The sequence below is a fragment of the Peromyscus californicus genome, unplaced genomic scaffold (genome assembly GCF_007827085.1).
Source record: "Peromyscus californicus insignis strain IS unplaced genomic scaffold, ASM782708v3 Scaffold_1__1_contigs__length_55948999, whole genome shotgun sequence".
NCBI lineage: Eukaryota > Metazoa > Chordata > Mammalia > Rodentia > Cricetidae > Peromyscus > Peromyscus californicus.
This window is the reverse complement of record NW_026294492.1, coordinates 824,722-846,733: the sequence shown is the minus strand read 5'-3', so window position 1 is coordinate 846,733 and position 22,012 is coordinate 824,722. Positions and strand designations below refer to the sequence as shown.

Below are 22,012 nucleotides of genomic sequence, written 5' to 3'. Positions count from 1 at the left end.
TTCCTACCCCATGTCCCTCTCTTCTTCCCTTCCCTATCCCCTCCTTTCCCTCCTTCCTTTTCCTTCTTTATAGCAAAGATTATGTTAACCGTGACATCTCAGTAGCTTTCTTACCGTAATTTTCCATACAACTGACGAGTTCCAGAAACTATACTAGAGACATTTAACGAAAGATGGTTTTATAACAAAGGAACAAAAATACTCAGAACTTTTCTTCCAGATAGATGTACAGGTAAAATGGAAATGATTTATTCTGCAGTCATGAAAGAAAAATCAGTTCTTTTAAAGGAGGAATTACAATTTCATCCTTCTAAACTGAAGAATTACATTATTCTCTTTGAAAAGCACAAAAGGGTCTTAACTGGTTCTCAACAACTGCTGTAACATGTTCAGTTTGTTGAGTGTGAAAAACAACTTTACAAGATGAAAAGATCACATATTATTTGTTACTTACCCCACAAGGCTTCTCTGCGTCTCAAGATAAAAGGGAAGAAAATTCCAGTTCCCATTACCACCAGCGTGACTGCCATGGCTCTAAGTGCTCTCATTCTGGAGCTGAAGTGGGGAAGAGATAATCAGGTATTCAGCAGTACACCGTGGGATCTACTATAAATACCCAGGCCTCTCCTCAGGTGGGCCCTCCCAAGTCCAAGGCTGCCACTCCTTAGTAAAGACACTCAGCCATCAGATGCATAGACAGCCTGGGGTGCTTATCAGAGCTGGTCCTCTGTTCATCAGAAATGTGAGACTAGAGAATTGGAAATTTGTCTATTCAAAGACATCTATATGGAGCAAACATCTGACATTAAGCATTTAGCACTTACAAAGATAAATCCTTGCACCTGCTGTATGTCTTAAGGAGTGAGGACTATAATCAAGTGATTTCAGAAGAAACAGAAGATCCTAAATTGGTCATGCTCCACTTTCTAAGTCTTTATTTTCCTACTCTTAGACACAGCTGGTTTTGAACCCCTGACTTTGCTAAGCAGGACATCCCAGGGAGAACACATCATAGTGCATATCATAGTGCGTGACCCAGCACACCTGAGCTGAAGTCATGGGAACAGGGCGCTGCCAGGCTTTGCTAGGAAAAGCTGTTTGCCACACAGCACAACAATGGCCTCCCATAGACAACTTTACACCTTTCATGATAGATTTCTCTTAGAAAATGGAAAATAAAAAGTTTTACAACCTGACCACTTTCCTTCGCTCAGCCGAGGAAGTAGGGTGTGCACAGTTGGGTGCGTTCTTTGTGGTCTTAACTTCTGAAATGTGAATCTTGATTAGTTTTCTGGGACTTGGTCACCTACCCTATAAATGGACTCTGTGCTCGGATACCCACTCAAGCTTCTGATGGGAGTGGCTCCATTCTATGTTTGCTTAGCATTGTATTCCTGCCAAGTTCCCGTGTGTCCTGGCTGGTCAGAAAGAAGGTGCCACATCACAGGGGACACTCTGTCCACCTGACTTAGAAAGAAGTGTGATATTCAGAGAAAGAAGAAACTTATTAAAAACCAACCCCTTTAACACTTGCACTTTTCTGAACTGATACAACAGGACGGATGGACAGATGGACCGACAGACGGATGTACGGACAGACATGGAGACACACACACACACACACACACACACACACCCGTGTACACACACATGCACACAGGACATTAAAGTAGGAGGCAGACTTTGGAAGAAGAGATTTAGTGGAGGGTAGTGGTAAGGAAATGGGAGGATAATGGGGTGCTCTGATATGTAATACATATGAGAAATTGTAAAACAATACATAAAATTAATAAAAAGTACCGCATAAAAGAGAAGATAGGAATCACCCAAAATCAGCTGAATTGTGTGCTATGCTGGTCCCCAGTGGCAATGGCAATGGCAACCTGGAAACCTTATTGTATATCCCTGAGGTACCAGGGTCCTTCTTCCTGAAAAGTGAATAAACTACAACCTCGTTTGTAAGGGTGAATAAAAAGTCTTATTCAGGATGCATTTGAAGCTCACCAGCAACATCCCCAAATCCACCATCTCTGAAATGGGAGAGATTCACTGGGCTCCTCCCTGCCAGAGTAAACAATAAAAGCTGTGAACAATAGAAGCCAAGATGCAGAGAGGACTCTGAGACCAGCCCAGCTGCCTGGAACAGGTCTAGATCAACTGTGGCACCTGGAAACGGCATCCTGATTTGAGCTGCCTGCAGGCTGCGTAGGGTGCTCCAGCTTACCAGCTTTATGAGCTGTCACCCATGCTGGGATGAGCTTTGGTGATGCAGCTCTCTTTGAGTCATTTCTGTCCCTCTATGTAACTCCTCACCCGTGTTCCCACAAGTAACCCCAATAAACATGGTTGGTTTATCAGGTTCAACTTTGGTGGCAGCCATACTTTGGTCTGTCATTGGTTCCCTATCTGGGGTGAGTAGACCTGTGTGTTGTGTCTCCCCAAGAAAAGTTCTGGTCACGCATATGTAAATACACTTCAGTGTTACCTGGAGGCCAACAGAGAATGCCTAAGAACATGATGATTTGCCTTAGAGAGACCCCCATGAAGGCAGCAGAGTGAATGCTAGAAAACTATAACTTTTCCTCTGAACTATAGGCTGCAATTTCCCCTTGTATCTCTATTAAGCTATAGTGATGAGTAAGTTACATCCATATGTGGACACCAGTTAGTACACTTTAGTGTACAAAGCAAAGAACAACAGAATGATTGGCTTTGCTTAAGACAGCCATCACCTCATGTATTCCTCTTTTTACCTCTCCTCATCTTCTCTTCATATCTCCTCATGACCTCTTCTCACACCCTTTTCTTATCCTCTCCTCATGTCCTCTCTCTATTTTTTCTCAGATTCTTCTTTCCTTGCAGCCTGTCTTCACATCTTCTCATACCCTCGCCTCACAGCCCTTTCTCATCATCTCCCCTTAGCTTTACTTCTCACCCCTCTCTCTGCATCTTTCCCCAATTCCCTTCTCACACTGTGTCTTAGTTAGGGTCACGATTGCTGTGAAGAAACGCCATGACCATGGCAACTTAGAGAGGAAAGGGTTCATTTGGCTTACACTTCCACACTGTAGTCTACCATGAAGGAAGTCAGAGCAGGAAACATGAGAACTCGGAGGCAGGAGCTGATGCAGAGGCCATGGAGAGGTGCTGCTTACTGGTTTGCTCATCGTGGCTTGCTCAGCCTGCTTTATTATAGAACACAGGACCAACAGCCCAGGGATGGCACCACCCATAATGGGCTGGACCTTTCCCATCAATCACTAATTAAGAAAATGTTCTACAGGCTTGCCTACAACATGATTTATGGAGGCATTTTCTTAATTGAGTCCCCCTCCTCTGAGATGACTTTAGCTTGTGTCTAGTTGACATAAACTATCCAGGACAACTGACCTCTTTTCAACTTGACACACAAACATATCACCATTAAGTCACAAACTTTCCTTTCTCATTCATCCTCAAGATCTCACATAAAAAAACATAAATAGCTTTAAAAGTCCCACAGTCTTTACATATCCAAACACATTAAAAATCCAGTTCCTTTAAAATATTCAGCATGCCTTTAATCCCAGCACTTGGGCGGCAGAGCTAGGCAGATCTCTGTGATTTTGAGGCCAGCCTGGTCTACAGAGTGAGATCTAGGACAGGCACCAAAACTCCACAGAGAAACCCTGTCTTGAAACACACACACACACACACACACACACACACACACACACCAGTCTCATTAAAAATCCAAAATCTCTTTTAAAAGTTCAAAATCCCTCAACTGTTAGCTCCTAAAAAACAATAATTAAGTCAAATACTTTCTTTCTTTAAGAGGGAAGAACCTCTTAAAGAAAGGTCAGAATCAGATTGAAGAAAAACCAAACTCCAACAGTGTGAATAACAAAATATGCAATATCTGGGATTGACTCACGATTTTATGGTCTCCTTCAAAGGGGTTGGGTCACTTCTCCATCTCTGCCCTCTGCGGCACACACAACTTGTCTTCTAAGTTCAGGATGGAGCTACTCCACTGCTGCTGCTGTTCTTGGTGCTCATCCCATGGTACCGGCATCTTCAAAACGCTGGGGACTCTGCTGCAACTAGTCTGTGCTTTCACCAATAGCCTCTCACAGGCTCTCTTCATAGTGCCAAGCCTCAATTTCTTTGCATGATCCCTTCAGTCTTGGGCCTTCAACTGCCACTGAGGCTGCACCTTCACCAATGGCCTCTCCTGGCCTCTCACAAGCCAAGCCTCAGCTGCTCTCCATGACCCCTTCGTGCCTTCACAACCAGTACCACCTGGGTGACTCTTACACTATGTTCAGCTGCCAGCACAAGGTACAACCTTGGCCACCTCTGAACACAGCTTCTATGTTTCTCTCAGGAAACACTTCCCAGAAGGATTTTGGCCAAATGATGGTGATCTCTTCTTAATCACTGCTAATTTCTAAGTTCCAACCAACCAACATCAATTGTGCCAGTAAAGCAAAGGTTTTTATTTAGTGGTTCTGTTCTCTTGTTAATCATAGCTGATTCTTCAGCTCCAGCTGATGAGACACCACAGATTTTTCACATAAATAGCTCATTAGAGTCTTTGCTTCCCTCTGAAACTTCACAAGCCAGGTCTCTATCATCTCCTCTGGTCTCAACATATCTTCAAAGTTCCAACAAAACTGCTCACTTAGCCCTCAGCATTCAATGGCTCTTCTGACTGAAAGTTCTAAAGTTCTTCCACAATCTTCCCCCAAAACATGGTCAGGTCTGTCATAGCAATACTCCACTATTCCTGGTACCAGCTTCTGTTCTAGTTAAGGTTAACACTGCTGTGATGAAACACCATGACCAAAAAAACAACTTGGGGAGGAAAGGGTTTATTTGGCTTACACCTGGACATCATAATTCATCACGGAAGGAAGTCAGGACCCCCCTCAAGTGGGGCTGGAACCTGGAAGCGGGAGCTGATGCAGAGGCCCTGGAGGGGTCCTGCTGCAGGCTTCCCTCCTCTCACATGACTTTAGCTTGTGTCAAGTTGACAACTATCCAAGACACATTGTCTCCTCACATTCTGTTCTCATAAACTCTACTCAAATTCTAGGATTTTGTGATGAAATCTCTTAAAATCTCCTTCAACCAACTTCCAGGAAAGAATGCATTGTGGATACATTGTGCTGCACCCTAGGTCTTAAGAACTTACTTGTCTTAAACATGAACCTTTGTACTCTTAGACCATAATCTCCTTAGTTCATACTCCTGCCCTGGTACCAGCTTCTATTTCTCACTTCCATAAACTTGACATATTTAGGTTCTACATATGAGAAAGATGGTGAAGTATTTGACTTTCCATATCTAGGTCTTGTGTGGTATGCATGTGTGTATGTGTGTGTTCATTTACAAACTTGGTTATGATTGTTTCAAGGGAAGAATATCTTTAAGCCATGGAGTCTAAGGATTTGTGATACCAACGCCACAGCATTGTATCCTGGGATAGAAAACAGACACAGACTGGAGAATTTAGGGAAATCAGAACAAAGTAGGTTTTTAGAATTATCTTGGTATTTCATTCTGGGTTAAAGATTGTACTGTAGCTACATATAGTGTTCCTTTTGAGGGAGGTGTTGAAGGTAGTTGCAGTCTTCCAGCTCATTTGAGAATCATCTTAAAGCTTCCTAGGCTTAAAAACTGAGTAATATATTGCATTCAAAAATCAATTAACTTACCTGGTAGAATTCAAAGAATCATTTGGTTTTGTTCAAACTTAAACTTAGGTCAGTAGGCAATTTGCTATATTATACAAGCCAGAATAAACCAAAGACATATGTACCGAAAAGACATTAGTTGACAGAAATTAAATAGACAATGACTCTCCCATACCCTCTAAAACCTCAACATCTAGTCATCACAGTTTCTGTAGTCCAGATGTGAAGTGGGAGCCTTAGTCTGTGGGAGCTCTAGAATGTATTCTCTTATTTATCTCAGACTGTGAGCATCATGTTATGTCCAGGGTAGAGTCTCTGTTTATGGATTTGTACTTTTCATTCATGTGACCAATAATTACAATCTGATCAATTAAATAGACCTAGCCATATTTTGATGCTGTGTCAGGCTCATGGCCAAATACACACCTGTTTTCACAGCATCTGTGATATGGCTGCATATCCCTTCTAATGTCTAAAGGCATATTCATTCTATAGGCTCGTACCTTTCTGAGAGCTAAATCTGCACAGTGGGTCTCATCTAGGGATTCAGGATATTTCATACCAGGTATATTCTATACCCACCCAAAGTCATCTTCTCAGAATAGTGTTAGGTTCCCCTGACATTTAGAGATTTTAGCCATATTGCTCTAGAGCAGTGGTTCTCAACCTTCATAATGCTGTGACCTTTTAATACAGTTCCTCATGTTGTGGTGACCCCCAACCGCAAAATTATTTTCATTGCTACTTCCTAATTGTAATTTTGCAACTCTTATGAATTATAATGTAAATATCTGTGTTTTCCAATGGTCTTAGGTGACCCCTGTGAAAGGGTCTTTTGACCCCCCCCCCGGGTCATGACCCACAGGTTGAGAACTGCTGCTCTAAAAGGGTATAAAATCTTCACAGAGACAAAGTAGACCAAAGAAAGAAATTAATGTCAAATTCATGTGTCATTGCAGAGTTCATTTTGTAGGTTCTCATTTTCTTGGTTCTCTCCTACAAATAAAGAGATTGAATAATATGATTGGAAATATGATTCCTTGTATTAGTAAGGCCATGTTCTGCTTTGGACCCATAATGCCCATGAGAAGCTCTGACTACATGGACAGCAGGGACTTTCCTGAGCACTAGGATTGTGAATGGGTTGGTCCTAGTGCTCCTTAACTGGTACTGCTGAAGGCAGAGTGAACAGGGGGAGGGGTACAAAACTTTCCCATCCCAGTTTCTAGGAAAATGTGACTTCAGCTACACTCTAGTGTGGGTGTTAGTTTCTTTATGAAATGCCTAGTATGCTCCCACTTCTAGCTGTGTACACCAACTGCTAAGCCAGGAAACCAGATAATCCCTTGCCAGGGACTATGTGCAGCTCTTCCAGAATCAGTTTGGAGACACCCCCTCCCTCCTCCCCGGTAGCTGAAACACAGGAAGCCAGCTGGCACTGACTGCTCAATTAAGGACAAGCAGTAAATTGCTGTTTTTGTAGAGGTAAAGCTAATCACAGTCCTTACCTGACTGCTCTGCTTTGACGTCAGACTCTCAAGTACCGTGTGTGTCTTCCACAGTTGCTCTGTGAAGTGGGAATGTTGAAGGGTCCTTTGTTTCTCTCAGGAGTTCTCAAGTAGCTCTAAACCATGTGTCACACCATATCATGCTCCCATAGAATCCAGAGTGTCATCAGGCCCAGGAGCCATTAGGAGAAGTGAACCGTGGTCTGAACTCTTTGCACTTGTTAATTGAAGTTCTGGTACAATTCACCTGTTTACAGAGTAACCCTGAAGAAGAGAGTCCAAACGTGAACACCATACCCTTGACCTAGGAGACAGAGAAGATTGCAACAATGTTCTTACTTTAGTGAACTGAGGTTGTTGCAAAGGAAGGGAGCGGGTGTGACATGTCAACGAATCTGAGACGGCATGTACTCATACGATTTGCAAATGTTTCTGATGAACTCAGTCCAGCTTTAAAACACAAGTTTTTACTCTGTCACTCAGACTGGCCTTAAACTGGAAATCCTCCTGTTTTGAGTGCCTCTTGAGTTTGGGGGTTATAGGCAGTGTACCACCTCTCTTTGCCTGATTTAAACTCAATTTTATATTCGGCATTAAGACACTGATACTTGGTGAGTTAAGGAAAAACAACTGCAGGAATGTTCTAGAATGTAGAATCCATTTATTGGTTTAAAGACAACCTGGGAATTAGAATGCTTTGGGAGATTTGTAAAAAAATAAATGTGCCACTCTTAGAAAGAAAGAACATAAGACCTCGTAGTTTTTCTTACAGTGACAAATAATGCCAAGGACTTGCCTGGTTGGTTGTAAAAACTAATGGAGCCACATTTTCACACAGCATTCAATTAATTATCTGTGTCTTGAGAGCCTTAGAACAGCACTTCTTGATGTCCAGATCAGATCCTTACCAGTGTCTGCACCTCAGGCTGCCTTGGGCTGCAGGTGAGGATTACCATGGGTGGGAAAGTGCTTCGCTGCCTCTACAACCTTTCTAAGAGCATGGGGAGTGAAAGGTGCCATATGGCTTGTCAGTGTTAACAAGAATAAAAGCCCTGGAGGACACTTGCAGAGAAGCATTCATCAAGACGTTCCTGAAGGCTGTCTAGGAGCTTCTGTCTTACCTACAAACTCTGGTACTGCTCTCCTCTCCCATTCCAATATGTGTCCCCCTCTGCATAAGCCTATGCCTTCTAACATCCATAGGCAGGAAAGTGAATTCGCATCTGTCTCTGGGGTAATGTGCTTATTGAATGGTGTGATGACGAATTACACTCATGCTTCTTCCAGGTCTCTGATCCTCCAAATGACAGACTTGCTCAAAATGACTGCTCCCTTCGAATGGGGCCTGGCAGCATCCTCCCCTTCTTTGGCTCTCCTACCCTTGGTGAGAGCAGAGAGGCAGCTTAGGGTTTCACTCTTGGGAGGACGATGACTGTCTGTGCTGCAAAAGGTTGCTAGGGATGAAGTGTTAAGGGGTGAATTTCCCAACACCGTGGGAAGCAGATCCCCTGATGTGAGACAACAGGAAATGGGATGTTCCCAGGTCCTTGAGCTCTAGAAAATACAGGCAGGACTATGATGGACAGAAGATCAGAAGTCTAGTTTGCTGTTCTTCCCAGGGGACATGGAGGCTGTAAGCCAGGTGTGGGGATTTCAAACCAAATCCTCACAGAACAGGAAGGCTGTGATCATACACATCAGTGGGTGTGATAATACATTGCTCAGCTAGATTCTTCACATGCTTCAAGATAATAGTCATGGAAAGAAAACCACAATACAGTTGCTCTGGGGGAAAAAAGAGACATCTTGGGGTTGTAAAAGACATGCTGCATTCCTACATTCCTTACTTCAGCTAGACTCAGAATTATTTATTAGCTGTTAGAAAAAGTTCTGGAACCACACAGCAGAACTTCTCACCAAGGACACCTTTCTAATCTGAATAAGGAAGGTTAATAAGTGAGATTGAATAATTTGTAGAGTAATTTGACTATCACTAAACATCTCCTGGCTTGTAAGCATGCCCCTTCTCTGAGGGAAGCAAGAGGACATTTGGTTCTGTTGAATTAGAGTAATTTGGAGGAGGGTGGAATCATCAAGTGGATTAATTCAGGGATTTAAAGAAAGCACAGACCCCAAAATTAGATAGTCCATGTTGTCTAGACCAAATTACAGTTTGAAATGATCCGTGATCTCTTTGTCAGTAGACCTGGATGGACTACTGTGACAGTAAGAAAGGGGAAAAGAACATATGTAATGTATGTAGGTAAACTTTTATTTAGAATTCAACTCAGTTGCAATTTCTTACATTGATTCATCAAAATAAATGAGTAATATTTCTTCTTAGATTCAAGAAATAATTACTACACACCACTTTAGGGCTGAGGTTTGTGCTTGGGAAGTGTATAAGGCATACTCTATGTCTTTGTAGAAGTTATATTTCAATCAGAATAGATAAGCACATACTTTCTGTGGGTGTGATGTGATCCACTTAGAATTATGGAAAGTGAATCAGTGGGAGCAGGGAGGGACTACCTGATTATTTGACATGATAGGAAATGTGTGAAATAATAGAAAGGAGGGAGAAATATGGAGGAAGTTCGAGAATTCTGGCTATGGATAGATGGATGGGTATGTGAGTGAGTGGATAATGAATGGATTGATGGACATGTGGATAGTTGAATGAGTGAAAGAAAGGATATGGCAATAGATGGATGAGGGGATGGATGGACATATGAATATATGGGTAGACACAATACATGAGTGAGTAGGTGGGTGGATGGGTGGATGGATACACATGTGAATAGATGATGGATGGGTATGTGGGGAAATGGATTGATATGTGAATAAATGAATTGGTGGATGAATACATAGATAGGCACATGAATAATATAGACATATAGGAGGGCAAATGAGTATAAGATGGGTAAAATAGGGGCTGGAGAGCACTGGCTGCTCTTCCAGAGGTCCTGAGTTCAATTCCCAGCAACTACATGGTGGCTCACAACCATCTGTAATGAGATCTGGTGCCCTCTTCTGGCTTGCAGGCATACATACAGGCGGAATACTGTATACATAATAAATAAATAAATCTTTAAAAAAACAGATGGGTAAAATAAGTGAATGAATGAATGAAAAACACATTTTAGGAGTTGTCTGTGTCATTATAAGGATATATTATAGTGAATGAGCAAGAGATATAAGGTATAAAATCAGTCTTTTAAGTTGAAACCAGCTTACTTTTTAATGATAAATTTATAAAGGAGTAGGAAGAAGAAAATACTTTAGAAAGGATTTTCTTTTTATTTAGATTGTTTGATTTTTTGGTACCAAGGACACATGATTGGAAAACAATCTCTCTCCTGTCTCTGTCTCTGTCTCTGTCTTTCTTTCTCTGTATGTCTCTTTCTGGGTGTATGTTTGTAATTAAGAAGACCTTCTTTAGGCTTACAGATCAGTGACTGACTTACCAGGACAGGAGGAAGCCTGGGAGTGAAGTCAGTGTCCTCCTCTCCTCAATCAACTCATGTCTACTCTAAAAACGTAGAGGAAATCCACACATCCGCCTTCCCTGCCTGGGATTCTTCACTCATCACAACAGCAAGGATTTTATTCTTAGATAAATGTGGAGCCAGCTCCAAATATTTTGTTTTTAAAGTAATGGCTGCTTACAATTTCCTGTATTTTCTGTAGCTCCCACTGAGCTTCCAGAACAGCATTTGAAAACGAGTTTTCTAAAGATAAGAAGGTACTACAGAAAGGAGACAGGGAAAGTGACCGTCCAGATCAGGCTGTACCCTGCTCTAAGTGGTGTCCTATTGTGTGAAACAGTGGCTTTCAGGATGTGTGTTGCCCTGGGTGATTTTGTCTACAGTGTTTGGCTTAATTTTGAGCACAAATGTAGACAGCAGGATGGCTCTGCTCCTAGTTGTTTGTGTTAGCACCACTGCTGGTCCTGCATCATTCACTAGGCACTGACTGGTAAATAACTTACTTCTAATAATAAAAACTACCACTTTATAAATTTGCCAGAGTCAACTGGCATGCCATGAGTCCTTGGGCATATTAAATCCCTATCAGAAACAAGACTTGAGAATTATCAAATACATCAGACCAAGGAAGGGTGCAAACTCATTTGGGGCCTCATAAAGAAGAGGACATAGATGCTAGAAAATTGGGATGGGGCTTGCATCCACAGAACTGGCATTGAACCGCCCAGTGTGTGTATCAAGGAACCAACTGGCAGATAACTCCTGACTCTCCCCTGGGCTTCAGCTCAGTTTGGTCCCTTCAGTTGACACAGTCTACTCAAATTGCCAACAGCATATTCATCTATTTGTTTTTTTGGCCTGACGGTGTATCTTTTCTCTAAAGTTCTATAGTACTATACCTGCCTCTATGACTGGCATAATCCCACACCTCACTTTTGTAGCTCAACTTAGCTGTAGATCCTGTTAACTGAGACCTGCAGTCAGTCTTGCAATTCAGTTCCTCAACCCTTGAAGCTCTCTAGTACAATCCCTTCAGACTCCTTAAACCTGTTGCAGCCTCCTTAACCCCCTTTCAGCCATATTCTCTCTCTCTCTCTCTCTCTCTCTCTCTCTCTCTCTCTCTCTCTCTCTCTCTCTCTCTCTCTCACTCAGAGTTATTGTGTGGTGTGTTGTATGTGATCTGAGACTTAATATAACCAAGATCAGAAAGAAAGAATCTGTATTTGTTAATAGCTCCATAACAAGGACTCCAGGACTATTCCTCAAAACCTACAAGGATCTATTCTTACTAAATAAATTGTTACATTATGGAAAGATACACAAGTACCCATGTTTTTGTCATGGTGTGCTCACCACAATGCCATAAGAAGAAGGAAGGTGAAAGTTTATAATGTCCAAATAGGAAAAGAGGTAAATTTCAGGCTGAGGAATGCTGAGGTTTCCTGGGAAGCCCTGGCATGGAAGGCTGCCTATGACTTCAGGAAGCTTGATTATAGTGGAGTTCACATAGCAGTGACCATCATCATTGACGGGTGGTCTCTGTAGTGTGCTACAGCTGTTTGCAGAACTTGACTTTCCCCAGGCCAGGCCAATAGCTGTGGATGAATGACATGGTGGTGTTTATACTAAATCAGCACTGAAAATCAGACAGAACACGGCGTGGTGGGATGAGGGCTCTCTATAGAATGTTAGAACATAAGAGGTTTAAAGCCATGTGGAGGACTGGCCAAAGCCAGCAGGGACCTTGGGGAGATTTTACAACTGCAAGTGGAATTTAAAACCTGTTCAGTGGCCATGATGGCCATGCTTACAATGAAATCTAATGATGATATGTATAAGAGCTTGAGGAGACCTCAAGTGACCTGGGGAGGGGTCCCTATGAGTATACCAAACATCTTGTAGACTTGTGGGATGATAGATTGACAGAGAGAGGGTATGGTCTATATCTTACAAATATACCTTGATAAAAGACCTGCAAAGAATTTTTGCAGGAACCCTGGTAAAGTGAATGAGAGGGCCCACCTCTCCCTGGGTGCTATGTAGGTATTAAGCATTGTTAAAATCCATCTTAGTATGAGGAGATTCTTTATGTTTAAATGGCTCACTGTGTGTGATGCTTTGATGCTTTGGCAGGGAAGTTGTAGTACATGCCAGAACCTCACATGGGCTGGAATATGAACACATATGGACAAGCCATTGCTTCAGAGAAGAAGTTTGGAGAAGCTATTTGAATGGGAGCCACCTTTGACCTCTGCAGTGTGTGTTCCAGCATGGACTTGGCATCGGGTATTCTGGGGAAAGGGTCTGAGTTCAATTCAGAAGTTTCTAGAAGATCCTGAGCCCAACATGAAAATGATCAGAAAAAAAGTTTTGGGCATGTTGACTTGAGCTGTTAGGACCATGCTTGGGCCTAATGACTCCAGGACACAATGATACTGCCCCATACTACTAGATGTCATCAGGCACATACCTACCAGCAGAGTATAAGGAGTGGACAGAACCATCTCTCTCTAATAGTCCCGACCTCTGTGGTCACTGCTGAGAGATGCTTTCTAGCTGGTGCCAGGGTTTTTTTGGAGTGACTGGGTTCATTTTCTCTCACTGCATGTAACTGGAACCTAGTATATGGATAAAGTTACATGCCTAAAAATATCTAAACAATATTTTTTCCCATCCTTTGTAGAATGGGAATTTTTTTTTTCATGGTTGCATATTTGGATCCCTACAGACAGGCCCAGCGGGAGTTGGAAAATGAGTTTCTGAAATGTGAGGTAGGGCCTAAAAATGTTGTGCTCAGCCATACTGGGAAGAAAGAGCAAAGGAAGTTACCTGAAAGGGTGAGCAAATAGCCTTGCTGGGTGTCCAGGAAGGTCCTAAGAGGTGGCAAGAGGCCAGGGCAGGTACTTGTTTCCAAGGCAACAGACTCTGCAGTTTAGAGGAACACTATCATGAGAGAGGGGACTGTGACCAGATGGGACCAGAAGTCAGTGGGTACCTTCTGGAGAAGTGTCTGCTGCTCAGCCTCCTGCACAGACTGGGGGAGGCCCCTTGTGCTGTTACCTGTGGCACTGTGGTGTGGGTGGGCTGTGTCTGCCAATCTGAACCACAAACCCGTGGAGAACCTGGAAGAAACAAGGGAATCTACTGGGATTTAAGCAAAGCAGGGCCTTGGGGAGTCTGGGGAAGAGACGTGCTATCCTCCTTTTGGATAATGTCAACAGAAGGACACAGGATAGTGATTAGTATTTTCATCAGTGACTACCTGAGCAGATCATTTATACATATTCAGGCACTAAAAAAGCCCAGGGTCTGGGCTTCATATCAGATTTGTTTTCTTGTGTTTATCTGCAATACACATGGGTAACTGGAATCAGGAAAGAATACTTCCCCAAATGCAGACAATTTACAGAACACTGTAACATCAATCACAGGCTGGTAACTGAAATTATCAATAGATAGTAGAGATATATTAAACTGCATATGGGTTAAGTTCTGATTACATCTATCACTATTTCTCTCTTTTAGATGAGGGAACAGGATCAGTGATGATCATCTTTGGGTCTGGAACAGATTAAGTCTTATTTGGAAAATACCTTCAATGAGAACACGTCCCGAACAAATGTGATGTTGTTTTATGCAGTATAAAAATGTTCAATTCATAGTCTATGATTTATTCCTAAGTAGGATTTTAACTAATCCAGTAAACACATGACCTTAATTATTTTTAAATTGCACAAAGCTGGCTGATGAAATGCAAATGTGTTGGATCTGTCTGCTCACAGTTATTTCACAGAGCTTTGCTTGTGTCTTGTGAAGGCACACACAGGTCTGCCACCACCCTCAAATGCAGAGCTCACACTCCTTTGACTAGTAAGGCATTCGGGCTGAAACAGTGTTTCTCTGCTTAGAAGATAGCCACCCCTGAACATCGCAGGTACAACAGCTGGTAACACTGTATCTTCCCTAGTACTTACCTGGAGAGATGGGTCTGTTTCTAGGGTGGCAGACACCACATAATAACCTTCATGGTTATGACCTGACAAAGCCAGTGGATATTCTCAGAATGGCTAGCTTGTGGCTGAGTGAGAAGTATACCAGAGCTGGTGCACTCCACTGACAGCTGTGTACTTAGGTTTCTGTAGGTCCCTCTTAGCTGAGACTCACACTGTTCTGCTTATGTGGTTTTGGAGGCCTCTATCTCAAAGGATGTGGCTGTCAACACCAAAGCACAGTTCTTACTTGAAAGAGAACAAGAGGGTTTGTTCTGAAGTCAGATTTGAGTGACTGTGGCTTGGGAATAGATTCATGTTACTCCAAACAAATACCATGCTCCTAAGTAGTAAATTTCATGAAGTTTTATAGTAATGGAACAAGAAAATCATAAATAAGACTCCTTTTAAAAACATTGTATGAAACATCAGGCAAGCAGTTTACAAAACAATGGAGAAATCCCTACTCTTGGTTTCCCACGCTATCTGATGACATTATTAGCCTTTGTGTGGAAGCTTGGGAGGAAGCTAGGGTACAGGATGGAACTGGTCTAGGGAAAGGATGATGATGACTGAGATTGAAGAGTAATTAATACAGATTATAGTAACAATAAATTCTAACATACATAAACATTTTTCATGTGACAAAGCACTAACTATGTTTTACTTGCATTAATCAATGCCATTAACAGTCCTTGAGGAAAATACAATAGGATGGAAATGTGACTAGATAATTAAAAATGAAGACAACTTGGGAACAGGACATGGGACAGCGATTGGTGTTTTGATCAATGACTGGCTATAGGGATGAGAAGCGAAGGAATTATCAAAGATGCCCGATGCCTTCACCATCTCAGCTTGGGGACTGTATGCTAGTGATTCCATTTATAAAAAGAAGGATACTGGGCACACAGATATATCTAGTTTCAAATGTCAAGAAGCATTCGGGTTTATATATTAGTTGTATAGATGCCCCTCCACATTTGATAGTTTTCATATGTGAAACCCACTATGTGACCCAAATAACAAAATGCACAGGAGCTACCAAACCCTGCAGCTCAGCAGCACAGTACATTGCAGCATCTGTGGGGTCCTTTGTGACCTAGAGGCAGCCCAGAGCTGACAATGCTCTGAATCATGAGAAAGTGCCCCATTGTGTACCACTAGCCTTGAGAAAGGTCAAATGTAGCCTTTGAAGTGTGGCTTAAATTGGACGCACATCACTTTTGCACCATGGAATTGGGGACCGTGTGTAAGCCTGATAAAGCTGTACTTTATATGAATTATGCATTGGTATAAATGACAAAAGGGCAACAAATAAGAAAAGCCACTTCCTGGGGAGGTGCTTTGAGTTCCTATTTGAGAAGAAAGTTTACAGCACTCTTAATAAGAATTTCTTTCCATTATTACTCTCTTGTTTTTGCTGCTTACTGGTCTGTACTACCAACCAAGGATGTTTGTCAACTCCAAGAGGAACTTCAAGGCAATTCACCTCCTTTTTAGTGTCTACATTTTCCTTGGTAGCTCAGTTCCCTCACACTCAGTCCTGCACTTATGGAGAAGAGTGCCCACTATCATTAGATCTAGCTTGTCATACATACCACGCTGCTGGACCCCACCAGTGAACGGCCATTTAAAAGGCCGTGCCACTGACTAACAACTATTATTTGTCCTTGTGGGCTGACACTCCCTTCTATGGACTATTATCTCACAATCCTTCTCTTTCCATACTCTGAACCTCCCCTGCTTCCCCTGCACACTTCCCTTACAGCCAAATCCCTTCCCACAGCCTTAGGAACAATAGCAGTAGGGAGGGGGTACTGATGGCACCACTGCTCACCTGTCTTCTTCCTGTTCCGCACTGTCTTTGGGGCCCCAGCTCCTATGGGCAGCTCCATGGGATTGCTGGTATGTGAGATTCCAGGTAAGGATAGAGTCTTGATGCTTATGTTCATGGATTGCCTGAACCTGCAGCGGGGTCTTGCTGTTGAAATGTTAAGAATGCAGTGACAAATCACTTTGATGTGCTCCTTACAGTCCCAGTATTCCCCGGGGGTGTTATGTATCTGTCTGTCTGCGGTAGTTGGGGGAAATGTATACCCAGTTTACTTGGGTTTTGGCCAATTACACATCTTTGTTTGGCTCATGATAATCGGGTATAAAAGGCTCCTTAGTAAATATAATAAAAGTCCATGATTCTTCTGTGACTAACATATCTCACATCACCTTGGTGGTCCTATGTCCAAAGATGAAATTTGTTTCTGTTAGCTAGAGGATGGATTAAAAGTCTTTTCTGTGAGTTCATCTCCTGCTGTTCTGCAGGTCATTCATATCTCCCCTAAAGTGTTGCCTATATAAAAGTTCAAGTCTTCTGCTTTTCCTGACCTCAGTCCTCAATGAAGTCCTTTCTTCTCAGGGCTATGCTATCAAGCATCCTGTTCTCTATTTTGAGTCAGCATTTTATTCCATACTGAATCGTTTAAACACATTTTTGAGCGTCCCCTAAGGATCTAGTGCTTTCTTTGATCTACTTTGCAATTAAACTGTTTTAAAAACAATCAAAAGTTGTTGTGGAATTGCTAGCACCTTTGTGAACCACTGATGGGACTGTTAATGGAAAACAGTATGGTAGGTACTCAAAAACTAAAAATAGAACTGCTGTGAGACTCAGAAATGCCACTTCTGTGTTTTTAATACAAAAGAATTAAACACAAGGATCCAGACATTTGTACAAAAGATGTTTGTACACCCAGGAGCACAGGAACATTGTTTAAGATAGTCCAAAGGAGGAAACAACCCACATATTCAGCACATATGTGCATATGCACACAAGTGCACACATGTATATATAACTGTGTACACAGACACATATGAAACAGAATATTTGGCTTTAGGAAGGAAATTCAGACACAAGTACAGCATGGATAAACCTTGATGATATTGTGCAAAGTGAAATAAGCTGTTAAGAAAGGACAGATATTGAGCAATCCGACTTATAAGATGTTTATAGACACAGAAAGTAGACTGTAGCTTGGGAAGACTATGAGAGGGGAGGGATGGGGAGTTATCTGTAACAGGACAGAGCTGGTTTGGGATAAAGAGCATCCTAGCTTTGAGCAGATAATGGCTGTACAGCAGTGTGGCTGTGCCTAATGTTGTAGCACTGCTAACCGCTATATTTTTACCTCAGCTGATACAAACCTTCCCATTCTCAGTCATTCTGCTCCAGGCTTTCTTCCCTACCATCCAGGGCTATATTCCACAGCCAAGGTCATGTGGCTCATGGTCAAGATTACTTTAAGCAGCTTTGACACAGTCAACCATGTCCTAGCTCCTGGCGTCCTTTTGCATACAATGGTCCTCGCACCACACTCCTCTGACCCCGCCCCCCCCTACACTCTCCTTGTTGTGTTTTTAGAGCCCTTAGCTGGTCTCTAAACTCTTAACTGTTGAGGCAGCCCCTGGCATAGCTGCCATGTCACGCCAGTTCAGTGTGCTACTAGGTTTGCAGTCGGATCCAATTTTAGGACTCTAAAGGCCACCTGCAGCTGATGCTCTATGTTCTGGGCTCCAGCTGGACTTGGTCCTGGGCCTTCAGGCTTGTTCACTAGATTTGCTTTTGTCATCAATCCTACCTCAATTTCGACAGTAAATTCTGAGTCATTTCCCAAGCCCACTTCTCACAGTCCTCTGGTTCTGTAACAGCTGCTCATTGCCCAGCATATCAGGCCACATCCTCACCCCACATTGAATCCCCCATAGTTCTTTCCCACCATCTGTTCCGTGGCTGTAGGCCCAGGAAACAGCCTCTTTCACCTGAGTATCCACAATGCCTCCTGAGAGGCCGGTGTGATCTTTTCCTCTTGCCATCTCTTTTCAGTGCAGCAGCCTGGAGAAGTCTTCTCGTCCCTAGGGTCAGACCTGTCTGTGGCCTCCATTTCCCCTGTGATACCAGCCATCTTGGTTGTGGTCCACAAAACACCTGCTGCTCTGTCTCCAGAGCCTGGACCTTAGATCTTGCCAGTGGCGTTTCCCCTGGTCCTTCACTCCATCAGGATCTCTGCCCCAGGTCGAGCCTCAGAATGCTTTCACCTTACCTGGCACCTCAGCAGGCTTCTGGGGTTCTCCTCCATGGGGGTTTTCATCAGGTGCTGTGTCAAGTGTCTCTTCCATTGTTTTCTGATCATCTCTTGTCCTGGATCAAAATTCTTTGACGTTTCTTTCATCAACGGTAGGGGAAAGGTTCAATATTACCCTTACTCCTTGTTGCATAATCTATTAGAATGTGCAGGTTTTATGTAACAGCAATAAGACTCCATATGCACATGTGCTAATGGGAACCCGACAAGCATTTCCTGTGTGCTTAAGTATTTGTGTGTAAGAGAAATCTCGAAGGACAGGAACTCTGTGGCAGCAGGTAGAGCAGACCTTCTTTCCCACCTTTCTGGGTGTCCTTGAGATGACACAGCAGGTAAAGGTTACTGTGATGAGATATACAAACGGATTTGTGCTGGTGAAAATGTGAGTGTATGTAGACAAGTATACAGTCTTCCTTAGTGGGGCTTCTGCTCGGTGTCATGTGATTTCCTCGGGTAGAACCTAAGGGTATCTGCTCTTTTCTGTCAGCAGTGTTTTCACTCCAAATTTAAAATTGAAACCAGATGAAGCAAGGCACACCTAAAACTTCAAAATATCACTTGTCATACTTTGGGTTAGAGATTGTTTTTCCAGAGTATCAAATAATGCATCATAGGATTGTTAACCTGGCGCCAGGAAGAGCCATTTTGGAAGAGGGAATCTAAATTGAAAAAACACCCCTACGAAATTGACCAGTGGGCAAGCCGGGGGGAGCATTTTCTTGGTGATTTATGTGGGAGGGCCCAGCCCATTGTGGGTGGTGCCACCCATGGGCTGGTGGTCCCGTTTCTATAGGAGAGCAGGCTGAGCAAGCCATGATGAGCAAGCCAGTAAGTGACACCCCTCCACGGCCTGTGCTTCAGCTCCTGCCCTGACACTCATCTCAGGGATGGACTGTTACCTGGAAATATAAGACGAAATTATTCTTCCCTTCCCAAGTTGCTTTTGATCATGTTTTATCACAACAGCAGAAAACCCAAGATAGCAGGTATGGAATCCTCTTCAGGATGAGGTCAGGCCTGTGGTTGAGCAACAGCACACCTGTGGAGCTGTGACTGAGTACACACAGTGAGAGGCTCCCCCTCTCCCTGGCAGCCAGCACCTCCCTGTGAAACAACCACAAGAGTTGGGAGTATCCAGCTGGAGAGCCACTCACGTGCACACTGATCCGTGAGCCCAGTCTAGGGTTGGACTGCACCTACTTGAAAGTGGCCCAAGACTCATATGCCAGGACTGCTTTCCAGCACATTCTGTTCCTTCCACGAAAACTTCTCAGAAGTAATTCACGTTTCCCTGGCACCTTGTGTAGGCATGTTACACAGATGGGTGAGAGAAAGACAGCATTTGAGGGTGTTCACAGGGCACTCTTAGGGCTCTTCTTTCCTGTCTGTCACTATTCTCAGGACAGGCACATGGCGTTTATCTCCAGCAGAGGCTGCTGAACTTGAGAGAAGTTGCCCACATGGCAGACCTGCTGCAGGGATCCCCTGGTCTGAAGACACATGCCCACAGCTCAGGTGTTTCCTTAGTACTGCTGTCCCATGCCTGGGTAGGGGTCTATGACGGAAGGCTCACTAAGTCTGTGCTGCCAGGCTCTAATCCTGGGTTGTCAGCAGCAGCAGGGACGGAGACACAGCTCCACACTGCCTCCAGGAGCACTCTGAGAATTCCACTAATCTAGGACCTCTACTTAGGTAAAGCCAGTGAGTAGGAAGCAGAGTTGAAATTTACCCAAAGACATATTAAACAAAGATTTAAAAAAAAAAAAAACAACTTTTTTTATGTCATGTGCATTGGTGTTTTGCCTGTATGTATGCCCATGTAAGGATGTTAGATTCCTTGGATCTGGAGTTACAATTTTGAGCTGCTATGTGGATGCTGAGAATTGAACCTAGGTACTCTGGAAGAGTAACCAGTGCTTTTAACCAGTGTGGTACTTCTCCAGCCCCTTAAACATAGATCTCAAGCACAGGGATGATGGAAGAGAAGTTCTGTGGAAGAAAGATACATCTGAGAGCATTGGCCAGGATTAAGTGCCTCCAGAGCAGCCATGTGTAAGGACATATTCTTTTCATGGAAAGACCTTGGGCTGGTTCCTGCTGCTCATGGTATGGGATTGTTGGATCACAGCTGACGAGGTAAAACCCTAAGTCACAAGGGTTGCAGGGAAGTTAAGATGTTTACCGTAGCCGGGCGGTGGTGGCGCACGCCTTTAATCCCAGCACTTGGGAGGTAGAAGCAGGCGGATCTTTGTGAGTTCAAGGCCAGCCTGGTCTACAGAGCGAGATCCAGGAAAGGCGCAAAGCTACACAGAGAAACCCTGTCTCGAAAAACCAAAAAAAAAAAAAAGAAAAAAAAGATGTTTACCGTACAAACAAGGTTTAGTCCTGTTTTTGAGATTAGCAAAAAGAAAAAAAAAAACTTGTCTAGGGAAGCTATAGACCATACTTGTAGGTCACACAGGCTTAGGTCTTAAGTTAATTGCATTGCTCTTTTAATGTTCTCCTCCATACATAAAAAGAAGGTTGTCTCTGTGTCAACAATCTCTACAGTAAGTTCTTTTAATTGTGCTGGAATTCTTGATTCTTAGCTGGAGAGAGGGAGAGGGAGAGAGAGAGGGAGAGGGAGAGGGAGAAGGAGAGGGAGAGGGAGGGAGGGAGGGAGAGAGAGAGGGGGGGTTTTCAATCAGATTGTGGTGTGAGGGGCTCCTTTTTCTTTTTATGTATCCATAATTTTCCAGGGTCATAGATGAAGATCAAAGCCCACCTCCACCATGACAGCAGTTGGAGGCCTTAGCTCTGCCCCCTTGTGCCCTCACATCTCATTTTCAAACCCCCTTCAGTGGAGCTGGAGTTGCCGTTTTAATTTTATTTCTCAGAGGCAGTGGTGATCTCTGTTCATCCTAACATCATATGGTCTGGGATGAATAGGTTGAGATTCTGAGTTGATCTCCCCATGAAACCCAAGAGGAGGAGATAAGTAACTCTTTAAAATGCTTGTGAAAGCATAAAGAACATGATCAAAGACAGTATGTTGAACTAAGAGTTCATTGAACATGAATCATGCATGTGTGGACTTTCAGCAAATCATGAGAGACAAGGTGTGCTGAGGCAGGATAGAAAGACCAGTGTGAGGACAGCTGAGGATGCCATGCAGGCAGTGGATGCCAGTCAAGTTCATTTCCATTCTGTTTATGGGCTGTTTCCTTT

At 43.2% G+C, this 22,012-nt stretch overlaps 1 protein-coding gene across 16 annotated transcripts in view; it reads right to left on the bottom strand.

Annotated features, from left to right (window-relative positions):
- Tpo (thyroid peroxidase) overlaps positions 1-22,012 on the bottom strand; it is a 95,989-nt gene that overhangs the window by 70,927 nt on the left and 3,050 nt on the right. For 6 of the 16 annotated variants that reach the window (XR_008220039.1, XM_052745728.1, XM_052745729.1 and 3 more), the window contains exons 2-3: positions 16,507-16,650; positions 455-7,453 (exon numbers count right to left, since the gene is read on the bottom strand). Coding sequence is in view for 15 of the 16 variants with exons in the window: in XM_052745728.1 (XP_052601688.1) it covers positions 455-548 (94 nt within the window). In the remaining variant the exon portion in view is untranslated. Of the gene's footprint in view, positions 1-454; positions 7,454-13,506; positions 13,603-16,506; positions 16,651-22,012 lie in introns of all 16 variants that reach the window. The other 10 variants (XM_052745725.1, XM_052745716.1, XM_052745722.1 and 7 more) reach the window with 10 other exon arrangements.